General features: G+C 48.2%; 1 protein-coding gene across 1 annotated transcript in view; it reads left to right on the top strand.

Annotated features, from left to right (window-relative positions):
* RASL10A (RAS like family 10 member A) overlaps positions 1-16,101 on the top strand; it is a 36,516-nt gene extending 20,415 nt beyond the window's left edge. The window contains 3 exon segments of the mRNA XM_030220017.1: positions 10,666-10,790; positions 15,830-16,064; positions 16,066-16,101. Coding sequence (XP_030075877.1) covers positions 10,666-10,790; positions 15,830-16,064; positions 16,066-16,101 — 396 coding nt within the window.
* The last annotated feature ends 512 nt before the right edge of the window (positions 16,102-16,613 follow it).

The raw sequence follows: 16,613 nt of genomic DNA, 5'->3' as shown, positions 1-16,613 counted from the left end.
AGTGATCCAAGGCTGCTTCCATCTGATCTAGTCATAGGATCCCCTTGTCTAGAGTTGCCTATCCTTCCTCAGTACTTCTTCCCCCTATTGGTGGACCCACTGATGGCAAAGAAAAGCCCAGAGAGGTATAAGCATTTATATCTAATGTACTCTGGTTTAAAAAAAAAGTGGTAACTTCACCAAACTCCTTCCTTTTCAAAGTGTGATCATGGAAACTTCATGAAGGAGCTCAAGTTTTGTGGCTTTCCCACTGTAGAGCTCCCAGCGATCTTGCTTTGGTCATTGACCGACCTTGCAGTATTTTGCAGGTGGACCATGATGTCCTTGGGCTGATTCCCTCCTTCTCTGGGGCCCTGTCAGTATTTAGAGCCAGCTCTGGCACCTGTTTTGCTCCACCTCCCTGCGGTCTCCATACTTGCTGCTTTCCAGAGTTTCGATGGATTCTGACAGAGTTCTGTCCTCAGAGTTTCCATTTTCTTTTTTGAAGCTCCTGATTGGCCACTGCAAACTCTTCTGCAGCTTCCTGCAAGTCTGTAATCTCTCTATATAAAAGGCACCACCAACGTTCTAATGAAGCCTCCAGCCGGAAGTGTGAAGCACCAGAGATATCCGCTTTCCCCATGAGTGAAGGAAAACAGCACAGCACGAAATCCCTCTCTCTGTAACAGTGAAGGACTCAGAGGGGGGAGGGGAGAGAGACGCCCTCACTCTCTAACACAAACACAGCACAGCAGGAAACTTAACACTGAAGGACTGGACTCGGAGAGGGAGGGGACAGACAGCACAGGGGAAGGGAGAGAGGGCAGAGGGCAGGGACACACACACTCCCACATGCAAACTCTGAAGAAAACCTTGCTAGCTCCCGTTTCATTTGCATCAGAAACGGGGCTTTTTTACTAGTATATTCATAATGTTTAGCTTTATATATACATATATATATATATATATATATATATATATATATACACTTCTTTTCTTGGTCACTACTTCTTTTTTTCCCCTTTAACAAAGACAGTGATCAGTTTTATCCATTGGAAGTGAAGAGCCTGCACCTTCGTATCATCTCTCTGTGTTATCCTCTGATTCGGGCTCCCTACTCACCATCCATACAGTGCGACTCTTTTCCAGCCTTTCATTACCCCGATGGGGGTATGTAATGTATTTTAATGATGAGCTTTCAGGACCTGATAGTGCAGACTCTTCCAGGGAAGTGTTGATGAAGAGTTAAAGAAAGAACTGGGAGATGAGGGTGGGGGTGGGGAGAGGAGCGGAATTGTAGATCCTATAGTCTTACTGGTACAACCAGCCCCATCAAAACTGTGTTTTGAGACTCTTTAAAGTAGCTTTGTAGTACATAAGAGGGATTTAGCTCCCATCTTTCCATTACTAGCTCAAGGCAGGTTACATTCAGGTAGAGTAGACGCTTTCCTTTCTCTAGGGGGCTTACGATCTAAATTTGTACCTGAGGCAATGGAGGGTTAAATGACTTACCCAAGACCACAAGGAGCACCAGTGGGATCTAAATCCTGTCTTTGTTGGTTTGCAGTCCACTGCTCTAACCATTAGACCTTCTACTCCATTCACTTTCGGCTGAATGAGAATCTCATGGAAAAGGGGTCATCATGTGAAACTGGAGGGAGGAAATCTCAAAAGGAATACCAGAAAATGCTATTTCACTGAAAAGGTGGTGGCCATAAGAATAGATCAAACATGAGCAATCGGCAATTACAGCGGTAAAAATATTCAAATAACAATACAAAGTATGACAAGGTATACTACTTCCAATGTCAACGCAATACGTAATAGAACATTTTAATTGATAGTGAAGGGTAAAGCAAAGATGGAACATATAGATAGGTAGGAGAGTAAGAAGAGTTAGAAAGTAAGGTGATTAATTTAAAGAAAGTTGCATATGAGGTCAGAGATGGTTTAATATTATCTCAGCTAGGGTAGGAGCGGATAAACATGTCCTGCCGCAGTATGTAGCAATGCAAGAGAGGGAGCAAGTGGGGTCTGCATTGGTACGGTAGTACGTAGCTACAAATTGTCAGACTGAGTAAACCAAGGCGTCCATCCTTATTTTCGAAGGAGATTGCTGGCCACCTTCCGACACAAATCGGGAGATGGCCGGCCATCTCCTGAAGCCGGCGAAATCGGTATAATGGAAAGCCGATTTTGGCCGGCTCCAACTGCTTTCGGTCGCAGAGCCGGCCAAAGTTAAAGGGGGCGTTTCCGCAGGGTATGGAAGGCGGGACGGGGGCGTTGTTAAGACATGGCCGGCTTCAGCTGATAATGGAAAAAAGAAGGCCGGCTCTGAGGAGCATTTCGCCAGCTTCACTTGGTCCATTTATTTTTAGGACCAAGTCTCAAAAAAGTGCCACAATTGACCAGATGACCACCGGAGGGAATCGGGGATCACCTCCCCTTACTCCCCCAGTGGTCACCAACCCCCTCCCACCCAAAAAAAACCCTCTTTTGCCAGCCTCTATGCCAGCCTGAAATGTCATACCCAGCTCCCTGACAGCAGTATGCAGGTCCCTGGAGCAGTTTTTAGTGGGTGCAGTGCACTTCAGGCAGGTGGACCCAGGCCCATCCCCCCTACCTGTTACACTTGTGGTGGTAAGTGGGAGCCCTCCAACCCCCCCCCAAAACCCACATGTACCCACATGTAAGTGCCCCCCTTCACCCATAAGGGTTATGGTGTAGAGTTGTGGGGAGTGGGTTTTGGGGGGGGGGGATTTGGGAAGCTCAGCACACAAGGTAAGGGAGGTATGCACCTGGAAACAATTTTTGAAGTCCACTGCAGTGCCCCCTAGGGTGCCCGGTTGGTGTCCTGGCATGTCAGGGGGACCAGTGCACTACAAATGCTGGCCCCTCCCACGACCAAATGCCTTGGATTTGGCCAGGTTTGAGATGGCCGGCATTGGTTTCCATTATCAGCGAAAACCGATGCCGGCCATCTCTGACATTTGGCCAGGCCCCAACCGTATTATCGAAACGAAAGATGGCCGGCCATCTTTTTTCGATAATACGGTTCGGGACCGCTGTTTGCCCTTCCATATCTGCTAACATCTTTCAGGATCTGTGACTGCCCCAAGCCCCCTCCCTACCCCTAATGACTAGGATTCTGTTGAAGCAGGGAAGAAAGAAGATAGATCTCGCCTCTTATAGAGAAATCTTTAAATGGAAATTAGAGCATTTCCCTTTCTTCATCATTTAAGAGATTATTCTCTCCCCTCACACATCCAGGTTATGTCAGAACCAGCGTTTTATTTGTCATTTGTGAAGAAGGAAGTTGAAGTTATCACTTCTGCCTATAAGCAGCCTTCCTGAGCTTTCATCTGTGCTGTAGACAGCCCCAGGGCTGCCGAGGAGGGGGGAAGGGGCAAAATTCCACGGGCATGACCTCAAAGAGGGGGCCGGGGCTGCCGGGCCCAGTGCCGGCAAGCTTCTTTTTGCTGCCTGCTTCCAGGTCTGTCCTCCCCTGTTCTTGCGTGCCACCCAGGACCCAGATGATTGCATTAGCACGATATCACGTTAATGCAATCATCCAGGTCCTGACTCCGAGCATTGACAGGAGCAGGAAAGGGCAGACCGTGGGAGCAGGCACACAGGAAGAGGCTTACCGGCGCAGGCCCCCTTGAAGGCAAAGACAGAAGGGTAAGGGGGCAGGCGGTCGGGAGCAGTGGTGCAAGTGGGGGCCGGCACAAGCGGGGGGGGGGGGTGGCTTGCGGTGGTATGATTCTGCCCCAGGCCTGGCTATGTCTCTCGCCCTGAAGAGCCCTCCTGAGCTTGAGCCCTGTCAGCCTTCAGTTCAAGAGAACAGCATAGGCAGGGTTGTGCTTAATGGGGGGAATGAAACCTGGCAGCCCCATTTCTAAGCCTGTTCTAGGCATGTCTTTTTTACAGCTAAATAGATCCTGCTGACAGCTGCATTCCTGCACTAATGAGATTTCGAGCATTCCTGGGAAATATGGCCTCCACAATGTTATATAAAGAGAAATGGTTTGAAATGTTTCTCATTTACTTTTTCATGTATAGAGCAGGGCTTCCTGGGGACACCACTGCCAGCTGGATTTTTAGGATGCCATCATGAATATGCATGATGAGATCAATCTGCATACGTTGGAGACCTAGTTCATGCAAATTGATCTCGTGTATATTCATTCCAGGCATCCTAAAAATTGACTGGCTGTGGGATTCCTTAGGACAGATTTGGGAAATCCCGGTAGAGAAGTTTATAACATTTGTAATGGATTTAATATGACAAAAGCGGATTCAGAACTTTCAAAGAAACCCTTATTTTTTTTTTCAAACTGGAATACATTTGTTTCAAAGTCATCATTTAAAATCCTTTTATATTCCACAGAGGTTTCCAAACCTGTCCAGGATGGACTGGAGAGGTCTTTGACGGTAACTCAACTATTTTGTACCACATTCGCTGTTGGTTTAACCCTGAATTGATAATGAATGTGACTGTTGGGCAGACTGGAAGGACCGTTCAGGTCTTTAGCTGCCATCATCTACTATGTTAGTATGTTATAGCCAATTGGGTTTTCAAGATACCCGCATCCATAGCCGCCGGGGGGGGGGGGGGGGGGAGGCAGGGGGTACAAAATTCCCCGAGCCCAGGCCTCCAAGGGGGGCCCAGCGCCGCAGTCCCACCCACCCTCCGTCGTCGACCGTCTGCCCCCTGCATTGAAATCACAGTCTCACCTCCATGAAAGCAGCATTGCAGACAGCAGAACGCCTCCCTTCGGGCCTCTTTCCCTCCCTGTGTCCCACCCTCATCTGACGTAACTTCCTCGAGGGCGGGACACAGGGAGGGAAGGAGGCCCAAAGGGAGGCATTTGCTGCTTGCAGCGCTGCTTTCATGGAGATGAGACTGCGATTTCAATGCAGGGAGCAGACGGTCAATGACGACGGAGGGCGGGTGGGACTGTGGCCCCTGCCCCCCGTCTCGGCGGCTATGACCACAAGAGGCAGCCCTGCTACCTCCTGCAGTCTGAATATCAGGCCCCAATGTGTATAGCTTAATATAAACACAGAACACGGATGGAATCCAATTAAAGCAAAACGTAATTGACCTCATAACTGGAGTGAGCTTTGACGGCAGCTTCAGAGTTCGGGAAGTAAGACCAATGCTGGGCAGACAGATGAAGATCAAGGCTAGAGTGGGTTCGACAGGAATGTCAGTGTCTGGGCGCTACAGGATGATTTCAGACAGGGTTGCCGTATGGCTCCAGAAAAAGGAGGACACATTGATCCAGTCCGGGTTTTGCTTCCATTGAAAGCAATGGAAGAAAAACCCAGACTGGCTCAATCTGTCCTCCATTTTTTCTGGAGCCATATGGTAACCCTAATTTCAGAGATTGCAGGTTGCCCAGTTCCAGGCTGGAAATTTTGGGACAGTCCTGGATTTCTGATCACCCCCATCTTGGTGCAGCATTATGGACAGGATCAGGCACTGCAAATCCCACACTGCTTTAGGTTATAAATTCGAAACCAGGACTGTCCTAAAATCTGCAGCCTGACACCCCTTTATTCTGCAATTGGGTAAGGGGTGGTCTGTGTTCTGTATGTGACCAAGGTGAGAGATTCTGTTTGCATGTATTTCATGTGGGATCTATATGAGTCTGGCTTTTCCAATGTCAGTCTCAGAAGGGAGAGAGCCAGAGAAAAGAAAAGAGACTTCAAAGCTATTTGCCTGTTTTATGAATACAGCTTAATTGTGCATTTGCATTTCTTACAAAGCAGAGTTTGAAGGATATGGAGCCATTTGCTTGTTGTTATTTTTCAGGATACAGTGATGTGTTTGAGATATTTGCCTTATAGTAGACATATCTGGTCAAGTTTAAGTTATGGGATAATATAACTATATGTAAAAATGTCTGTGTTTCCATTAAGTACGTATGTGGTTTATGTTGGTACAGGACAGCTGTTGGGTTGGTTATTTACTTAGAATCCATCATAAAATGCACTCAAGATAGGGTTACCATATGTCCGGATTTACTCGGACATGTCCTCTTTTTGAGGGCATGTCCAGGCAACCAGGCAGGTTTTGCCAATCTGCCCGTTTGTCCAGAAATCCGGACAAACGGGCAGATTGCTAGCCTCCCCTTACTTTCTACTGCTCTGGTGGTCTAGTGACCTCTTCCGCCTTCCGGGCAGGAAAGAGCCCCCTCTTTCCTGCCTGGAGCACTGCCCTGCATGCATCCTTCCTGTTCGTGATCTCGGCGCTGATTCAAAATGGCCGCCGAGAGTTGAAGTCTCGCAAGGTCACTTCAACTCTCGGCGGCCATTTTGAATCGGCACTGAGATCACGAACAGGAAGAATGCCTGCAGGGCAGTGCTCCGGGCAGAAAAGAGGGGGCTCGTTCCTGCCCCGAAGAGGTCAATAGACCACCAGGTCAGTAGTAAGGTAAGGGGAGGGGGTGACAGGGAGGGGGAGTGACAGGGTGTGTCACAGGGGGGAGGGGAAAATGTGACAGGGGGCGGAGTGAGGGCGTGAAGGGGGGGGGGTGTGAAGGGGGGGGGGGCATGTGTCCTCCTTTTGGGGGGACAAAATATGGTAAACCTAACACAAGATATTACTTAGTAGTATCCCAAAAAACACAATTCACAACTATATACATAATGCCCACTCATGTTAGCTCTGGGCCCACCCAAAATGTCAAGTCTGGCTACTCCACTGCTGGGAAGTAGGACCAGTGTCGGGCAGACTTCTATGGACTGTGCCCCAACGTTGGCAAGGAGAGACAGAGATTAAATATATCACTGTTTAATCATGAAAAAGGGGAACCTGTGCAGAGTGCCAGATACAGTTCTGACCACCTGGTTGAACAGAGTCTGGGGCGTAGCTAGGTGGGGCCATGGGGGCCTGGGCCCCACAGATTTAGTCCGGGCCCCTGGTTTTGCTGGCGGGAGTCCCCAACCTCTGCCAGCCGGGCTTCTTCAGCACAGCTCTCCAGCACGCTGCGTTCGCTGATCTGTGCTTTCTTGAGTCCTGACGTTCTGCACATTCCTTTAAGGACTCAAGAAAGCACAGATCACCAGCGCTGAAGACTTCAGCTGGTGGGGGTTGGGGACGCCCGCCAGCAAAGGTACCTTGCAGCGGTGGCAGCGGGGGGGGGGGGGGGGGGGGGTTGGAAGTGGCGGGAGGGGGGCGGCGGCTGGGGGAGGTGGCCTAAAATGTGCCCCCACACACACACACTTTGGGCTTTGGACCCCCCCTCCCGCCGAGGTCTGGCTACGCCACTGGAGCAGACTAAGATGGATTGTGCAGGTCTATATCTGTTGACATTTACTATGTTATTAAAACCAGTCTTGGGAGACTTGGGAAAGACAAGTCATTAATGTAAAGCAATCCCAAATCTATCTCATGCGTTCATTGTGGATATCCTAAAAACCGACCGTCCGAGGAGTCACCCGGATAAGTTTGCAAAGAAATTTTGCAAGCCTTCAGGGTGGGGGAAGGGCTAGCTAAGCAGGGTCAAATCCTGGAGCATATGCATCAGGGCCTCTACCACATCCCAGGTCAACTGAACAGACTGCCCGGTTTTGGATTATGGTACACGTGGGTTTATCGCTCTCTGAGCATCCCATTAATTTTCCTAACGCAATCAGAGCCACAAGGGCACGCTTGCAATGGGACAAAGCTGAGAGTGGAACAGCCTGTTCAGTCGGCCTAGCTTGAGGTTCTGACCTTATTTATAACGTTCACATTAACAAGGCAGTAGAAATTGCTGCTATAGGGAAATGAAGGCCCCTGATTCACAGAGAACACTTAATGCTAATTAAGAAACCAGCAAGCAGCTACCAGTCAATAGCAAATCCATTAATGCCCTGTGATTTAAAATCTTTAATCCATGGGCAGGCCAGGGGATTCAAACTCATACAATTGATTGGCTGCCTGCTACAGCTAATACTTCATTAGCTGCGTGCTCTCGTGCTGGGACAGGAAGTAGTGCATTCATGTTTCATTTCATTTCATGTTTATATGGAGAGAGAGAGAGAGAGAGAGGCCTACCATAGAAAATTCAAATATATTTTGGAACCTCTTTGCTCTCATTTTAAACCATAATCTGCCATCTGCCAGCTCATGCGTAATGGCTGAATGTGGAAACAGGGAATGCGCTGCTGGCTCCTGATCAAGGCTTGTAGTGAGCTATGATCACAAGTGATGAGTTTGTTCGGGTCTATACAGGCCTCTTATCGCTTCTCTATTGGTATAGTCTGTTCAGGGGAGACCCATGAGTGAAATTACAAGGAAATACTAAAGCCTTAGTGTTGTTCTGTAGCTGATCTGTGCTCAAAGAATGGCAGATGATGTAGGTGAGAATTAGGCTGAAGTGCAGAAGCTCTGTGGTATCCCAGAGCTGACCAGCAGTGAGTGATATAGGTCACACTTGAAGAGCATTGGCAGAACTGGGTGTGGGGCTCAGTGCTGCAATAGCAGAGGGTGCTTCAGGTTAGGATGCAGGTGCACTGGCAGAGCTGGGTGTGGGGCTCAGTGCTGCAATAGCAGAGGGTGCTTCAGGTTAGGATGGAGGTGCATTGGCAGAGCTGGGTGTGGGGCTCAGTGCTGCAAAACCAGAGGATGCTTCAGGTTAGGATGGAGGTGCATTGGCAGAGCTGGGTGTGGAGCTCAGTCCTGCAAAACCAGAGGATGCTTCAGGTTAGGATGGAGGTGCATTGGCAGAGCTGGGTGTGGGGCTCAGTGCTGCAATAGCAGAGGGTGCTTCAGGTTAGGATGGAGGTGCATTGGCAGAGCTGGGTGTGGGGCTCAGTCCTGCAAAACCAGAGGATGCTTCAGGTTAGGATGGAGGTGCACTGGCAGAGCTGGGTGTGGGGCTCAGTGCTGCAATAGCACAGGGTGCTTCAGGTTAGGATGGAGGTGCATTGGCAGAGCTGGGTGTGGGGCTCAGTCCTGCAATAGCAGAGGGTGCTTCAGGTTAGGATGGAGGTGCATTGGCAGAGCTGGGTGTGGGGCTCAGTGCTGCAAAACCAGAGGATGCTTCAGGTTAGGATGGAGGTGCACTGGCAGAGCTGGGTGTGGGGCTCAGTCCTGCAATAGCAGAGGGTGCTTCAGGTTAGGATGGAGGTACATTGGCAGAGCTGGGTGTGGAGCTCAGTCCTGCAAAACCAGAGAATGCTTCAGGTTAGGATGGAGGTGCATTGGCAGAGCTGGGTGTGGAGCTCAGTCCTGCAAAACCAGAGAATGCTTCAGGTTAGGATGGAGGTACATTGGCAGAGCTGGGTGTGGGGCTCAGTGCTGCAAAACCAGAGGATGCTTCAGGTTAGGATGGAGGTGCATTGGCAGAGCTGGGTGTGGGGCTCAGTGCTGCAAAACCAGAGGATGCTTCAGGTTAGGATGGAGGTGCACTGGCAGAGCTGGGTGTGGGGCTCAGTGCTGCAATAGCACAGGGTGCTTCAGGTTAGGATGGAGGTGCATTGGCGGAGCTGGGTGTGGGGCTCAGTCCTGCAATAGCAGAGGGTGCTTCAGGTTAGGATGGAGGTGCATTGGCAGAGCTGGGTGTGGGGCTCAGTGCTGCAAAACCAGAGGATGCTTCAGGTTAGCATGGAGGTGCATTGGCAGAGCTGGGTGTGGAGCTCAGTCCTGCAAAACCAGAGAATGCTTCAGGTTAGGATGGAGGTACATTGGCAGAGCTGGGTGTGGGGCTCAGTGCTGCAATAGCAGAGGGTGCTTCAGGTTAGGATGGAGGTGCATTGGCAGAGCTGGGTGTGGAGCTCAGTCCTGCAAAACCAGAGAATGCTTCAGGTTAGGATGGAGGTACATTGGCAGAGCTGGGTGTGGGGCTCAGTGCTGCAAAACCAGAGGATGCTTCAGGTTAGGATGGAGGTGCACTGGCAGAGCTGGGTGTGGGGCTCAGTGCTGCAATAGCAGAGGGTGCTTCAGGTTAGGATGGAGGTGCATTGGCAGAGCTGGGTGTGGAGCTCAGTCCTGCAAAACCAGAGAATGCTTCAGGTTAGGATGGAGGTACATTGGCAGAGCTGGGTGTGGGGCTCAGTGCTGCAAAACCAGAGGATGCTTCAGGTTAGGATGGAGGTGCACTGGCAGAGCTGGGTGTGGGGCTCAGTGCTGCAATAGCAGAGGGTGCTTCAGGTTAGGATGGAGGTGCATTGGCAGAGCTGGGTGTGGAGCTCAGTCCTGCAAAACCAGAGAATGCTTCAGGTTAGGATGGAGGTACATTGGCAGAGCTGGGTGTGGGGCTCAGTGCTGCAAAACCAGAGGATGCTTCAGGTTAGGATGGAGGTGCACTGGCAGAGCTGGGTGTGGGGCTCAGTGCTGCAATAGCACAGGCTGCTTCAGGTTAGGATGGAGGTGCACTGGCAGAGCTGGGTGTGGGGCTCAGTCCTGGAGTATCAGGGAGAAGTGCTTCAGATTAAGATGCACTGGAAAAGCTGGACGTGGGGGCTTAGTAATGGTATAGGAGGGGTGCTGCTGGTCATAACTGAGGTATCGCACAGCTGTATTTGTCACTTCCAAAATGACAAGCAACTTCTTAGCAGAGCTATTGCTGTCTTCTGATGACGGAGGTGATCTAGTTTCTGCCACTTGCCCTAACTTTGCTCCTGTGGCCAGACCTAGAAGGGTCAATGCCCCAAATCTCTTCTCACCTGAGGCTTTTTCTTCCTTGGCAGGAGTGGTCGGATCTGAAGTGCCGGGGCCTCAGGAACACCAGTGCCTACATCCTAGTCTATGACATCTGCAGCCTGGAGAGCTTTGAGTATGTGAAGATGCTTCGACAACAGATCCTGGAGAACAGGTGCCACTTCCTCTTATCATATCAATTCCAGCACAGCCTTAGGGTCCTACTCAGAGGCGTATCTGAACTGCGGCGGTAGGGGGGGGGCCAGAGCCAGAGTGAAGGGGCACATTATAGCCCCCCGCTGCCGCCGACACCGACCTCCCCCCCCCCCGCCACCGTCACCGACTCCCCCTGCCGCCGTCACCGACCCCCCCCCTCCCCGCCGCCGTCACTTACCTTTGCTGGCGGGGAACCCCAACCCTTGCCAGCCAAGGTCCGTTTCCTCCTGCCGCTACCTTTAAAAATATTCCTTCAGCTGGCGGGGGACCCCAACTCCCGCCAGCCGAGCCGAGGTCTTTGAAGTTTTTCTTTGTCCTCGTGCTGTTCAACTGCTGAATCCAGTTTCGGAGTTTGACGTCGCAGCACGTTGTACGTACAGGACGTCAGACTCACAGACTCTGTTTCTGTGAGTCTGACGTCCTGCATGGAAATATGTAAGCCACATTGAGCCTGCAAATAGGTGGGGAAATGTGAGATACAAATGTTGTAAATAAATAAAATAAATGTATCCTTTCTCTTCAGGATAAAGATGTTATCATTTGGGAACATATATCTAAAGAGTCATGAGAAATAGCTTTTTTTTTTTAAACTTTGTGAGTACAATTAAATGTAGGTGCTGTTTTTGGTTAGCTTAGACTAACCCTTTTTGTTCTTTTGATATTTCACTTGGTATTGATAATGCAAATTGCCTTGATGTGGGCTTGTTGGTTTTCTTTTCTTCTCCGTCTTGATGGATCTTCCTTGTTTCCATTTTCTTATACATTGATTGGTTGTACATTTATGAACATTCCAATAAAATAAAATAAAACCAGGAGTGGACAAAAAGTCTCCCTCTTGTAACTGGGTAACTTGGCAGCTCAACCAACTGGCTCTAACTTTTTAGAACAAGTCGATCCACTCCTAGTTTTACTCCACCGCATGGCTTCTAGTTCTTGTCTCCCTACCGTGGGTTACACATTCATATAGAAACTGAGCTGAAACCAGAACTGGATCTGTCTTGAAAATCTGAAACTATTTGGCAACCCTAACCTACAATCCATTAACATTCAAGGCCAGATTTAAGGACGACATCAATGTTGGCTTCCTGTATAGTCTGAAACAGCAGATCTTCTGCCACAGAATTTAATTTCATGCAATTTCTGGAAGGAAAAAACTGCAGCAGAAGAGTCATATGGAACAAAATACAATTGCTATTGCCAACCCCCCCCCTCCCCCCCCATATGTACACCTTTTGCCTGGGACTAAAATACAGTGTTACCAATCTGCAAAAATCCTGCAGTGGTTCTCTGTTTTGTTTCTTTGTATTTTTGCAAAACGAATTTGCTTGTTCGAGTGTTTCCCCCTTCCCGAAATTGCAGGAAATGATGCATTTTTTAATAGTTTTGCAAAGTAAACTGACTGAAGGCATTTTACGCTTTTTTTTTTTGCCCCACTGTCAGCTGAAATTATAAATGTGACCCTTGGTATTTAATGCAGAGCAAAGAGCGTAAGCTACCCCTCCGCCCTGACTGACGCTAATCAAAGGCAAGTCAGATGGGAAACCACAGTGACCGCCACACCATACTTTACCATTTACACTGACAGCTCAGGTCCGCTTTTCATGCGCATCCGAGTTTTGAAAGGCTGTGACAAGTTGTGTAAAGTGCTTTCAGAGTAACTCATAGCATTTGACAAAATCAATAGCTATAATTTGGGGGGGAAGGCAATTGAAATTTTAGAACTGCGTGCGCATTTTGTTTTCCTGTTCTTTTTCCGCATCCTGGATTTTTCGGCGAGATTAACGGCTCCTTTTACTAAGCTGTGCTAGCGATTCCTGGGCTGCAAATTGAAGCCATTTAGTTCCTATGGGCTTCATTGCACTTGCCCTGGAGGAAATCACTAGCGCGGCTCAGGACACTGAGAAAATAGCTCTTCTCTCTCTCTCTCGAGTGCTTTTCTGATGCCTCCGTGGTCTTCTGTGTGGTGGGCTGTACATCAAACTGGAAACAAGAGCTGCTTGTAGCTTTTCAGTAGTCTTTATATGGGAGGAATTCTTACTAACGAAGGGGGAGAAATTTACAGCAGATAAAGTGGTGTGGTAGCCATGTTAGTCCACTAAATCAATAGAAATCTAACAAAATAAAACACGGAAAAGAAAATAAGATGATACCTTTTTTTTATTGGACATAACAACCTTCGAAAGCTAATCAAGAAATGTATTAAGTTATGTCCAATAAAAAAAGGTATCATCTTATTTTCTTTTCCGCGTTTTATTTTGTTTGATTTCTATTGATTACCAGCAGATGACGATAAGCAGAACCTACTCTGTCTGTCTATCTGCCCTTCCTCCTGAAGTTCTGGAGATTGTCCTGATCTCCAGGGTCAGACCCAAGAAAAATGTTCAATTTCTGTCTCAGGGCTTCAAGGACAGTGGTTCCCAAACTGCTCCTGGGGATCCTCAGCCAGTTGAATTATCAGGATATCCATAAAGATATGCATGACATAGATTTGCAGAGAGTGGAGGCAGGGCATTGAAATCTATCTCATAAATACTCATGGTGAATAGTCTGACAATTTAACTGGCTGGGGTCTGCTAAGATAGCTTTGAGAACCTCTGCTCTAGAGAAGAGGTTCTCAACCCAGTCCTTAATACACAGCTAGCTAGTCAGGTTTTCTGAATACCCACGATGAATATGCATGAGATAAATTTGCATATTAAGGAGATAACACATGCAAATTTGTCTTATGCATATTCATTATTCTTGATTCTTGGGACAAGGTTTCACTGTTCCTCTGAGTGAACAGTATAAGAAGACTGAACGTCCTTTTTGGAAGCGGACATCAACGGTTCGAGCATGGACAATTCGAGAAGTTGACTTAGTTTACCTTTCTGTTTTCAGCACAAACTACAGGGTTGAAGATAAGTGTTTGTTCGATGTTTCAGTGCACTGATTGAATACTATGATATAGGGAAGAATGAATGAATGAGGGTTTGGACGCATGGAAATTTGGATGTACTTTGTGTACTGTATTGTATAATTAAGAATAAAATTGTTAAGTGGATTTTTGCAAATTGATGAATAAAATTTGAGCTGTTATTAGGAGGTTGGGATTTAATAGGGTATAACAGGATAGAATTTGTCACTCTATGACTAAGGGATGCATATTCATTAGGGATATCCTGAAAACCTGACTAGCTGGTAGCCCCCCCCACCCTCTGCTTTAGAAACAGGGGTTCTTACCCCTGTCCTCAGGATACACACAACTGGTGAGGTTTCCAGGACAGCCATTCTGAATATGCATGAGATGGATTTACATAAGCTACATCGTATGCAAATCTATTTTCGACACGCTGTGGAATAGTGAGTAGTCAGTCTGTAGCTGACTGGTTTTGAAGCAGGATAGGTCTGGCTTCAGGTGGGCCTCAACCCCAGGTCTTGAGTTCATCTCTACAACCAGTGCTCATGGCTCCTCGTCTACACACTTGAGCACTTAGCTCTGAACATGGCTCAGTCATTGAAAAATGTACAAAGCATACACTTCAAAACACAGATGCAGTCTCCAGGTGAGACATTATATCAAAGTTCTGTCTACCAAGCTGTAGCATCACATTCTTCCCCCTAAAGGAATCTTGAAATCCCTCCAACAGGAGGTTCTGAAGGTGTTCCTAGTCCAGGGGTGGGCAACCTTGCTTCTCAAGGGCCACAACCCAGTCAGGCGTTCCCCAATGAATATGCATGAGATCTATTTGAATGCACTGCCTCAATTGTATGCAAATAGACCTCATGCATATTCATTGGAGAAATCCTGAAAACCCAACTGGGTTGCAGCCCTTAAGGTCGTCAACCCCCCGGAATAGATGGTATCATCAGGAACTGAACACTTTCTCTCCTGTAGTTTGCAGTATTCACAGCCGAAAAGCATTGTGGGAAAGGAGAAAGACACAAGAATCATCCTACAAACGGAAGTGTAGCACACGTGCAGAAAAAGAAATTCCCCAAGTACCAACCACGAAAATGTGCTGGAAGGATGCAGATATTGACTCACTTGTATTGGGCACTACCAACCGACAAACTTTTTTTTTTTTGTTACATTTGTACCCCGCGCTTTCCCATTCATGGCAGGTTCAATGCGGCAGGCAATGGAGGGTCAAGTGACTTGCCCAGAGTCACAAGGAGCTGCCTATGCCGGGAATCGACCAAAGTCCACCACCCTAACCACTAGGCCACTCCTCCACTGTTGCTACTATTTGAGATTCTACATGGAATGTTGCTATTCCACTAGAAGTCGGCCCTTGCAGATCACCAATGTGGCCGCGCAGGCTTCTGCTTCTATGAGTCTGACGTCTTGCACATACGTGTAGGACGTCAGACTCACAGAAACAGAAGCCTGCACAGCCTTCTACATGGAATGTTGCTAGTGGAATAGCAACATTCCATGTAGAATCTCCAGTAGTAGCAACATTCCATGTAGAATCTCCAATAGTATCTATTTTATTTTTGTTACATTTGTACCCTGCGCTTTCCCACTCATGGCAGGCTCAATGCGGCTTACATGGGGCAATGGAGGGTTAAGTGACTTGCCAGAGTCACAAGGAGCTGCAGTGGGAATTGAGCTCAGTTCCCCAGGATCAAAGTCCACTGCACTAACCACTAGGCCACTCCTCCACTCCAATCACCTGTGCAATTATACCTCGTGATCTCCAGAAGGAGGCGCTATGTGGAACAATGCAACTGTTAAGATAAGCATTAGCGAATCAGAGAGTGAGATTTTTCTCCTGCATAACCCGGCATAAGGATGAGGTTCAATTCCCCTCATATTGTGAACAAACCCCTCTGGAATCATTATCCCTAGAAAGACGGGGCTGGGAAATTGTTTGTAAGTTGGCATTTTCTCCCGGGCAGCTGAAAGCACGAGAAAAGGAAATCTTCTAACGGTATTTTGGAGATTTTAGAAAGTCTCTGGAAACATCTGATTTTTGACCTGCTTTCTGATCTCTCTTTTGCTTCATTCTCCAGGTCGGGCTGCCCCAATGAGGTGCCAATTCTTATTGTCGGTAACAAGCGTGACCAGCAGAAGCAGCGGTTCGCCACACGGCGGACGGTAGCGGTGCTAGTGAAGAAGACCTGGAAGTGTGGGTACATCGAGTGCTCCGCCAAGTACAACTGGCATATCATCTTACTCTTCAAGGAGCTTTTAATAAGTACTGTATGTAGGGCCTGCAAACACAACCATTCCACCATGCGCTTCCAGGGGGGCGCTGCACAGAAACAGGTGCACGGTCATGTAATCCTCACCCGAGGGTGGCGGTATCTCCTGGCAGATAATGCAGAGCTCATCTGAGACAGTCTGGCACAAAAATGTGGCACACCTGAGCCAATCTAGCATCAGACAAGGAATGGAATGCTTGGCCCCCCCCCCCGTCCTAATGTCAGACCCAGGGGGATTTTCCGGTCACTCTGGCTAGGATCAGCTCAGGGGAGTGACAGGAGAGGGACTTCTTTTGTCTGTACTAGTATGAGATTAAAAAAAAAAGAGCCCCTTCACCCTCTGACACTGTCAAGGTGAAGAATGGGGTGCCACGGAAAGGAAGTGGGCTACCCTCTTTTTACCGAACTATAGAAACACGGGAAAACAGAACCAGATTCTCTACCTAACTGGACCTGGCAATAATATTTGGAAAAGGGGAGCATTCTAGCATGGATTCCCAGCCCCCTTACCTAGAGATTATACCAGCAATAAGCATCCTTCACCTCTCCCTTTGCTTCAGCTGTTTATATTCTGCGGAAGAGCCAAGCACGT

This window comes from Microcaecilia unicolor, chromosome 11 (genome assembly GCF_901765095.1).
Source record: "Microcaecilia unicolor chromosome 11, aMicUni1.1, whole genome shotgun sequence".
In the NCBI taxonomy this organism is placed as follows: domain Eukaryota; kingdom Metazoa; phylum Chordata; class Amphibia; order Gymnophiona; family Siphonopidae; genus Microcaecilia; species Microcaecilia unicolor.
This window is presented reverse-complemented; position numbering and strand designations above follow the sequence as displayed.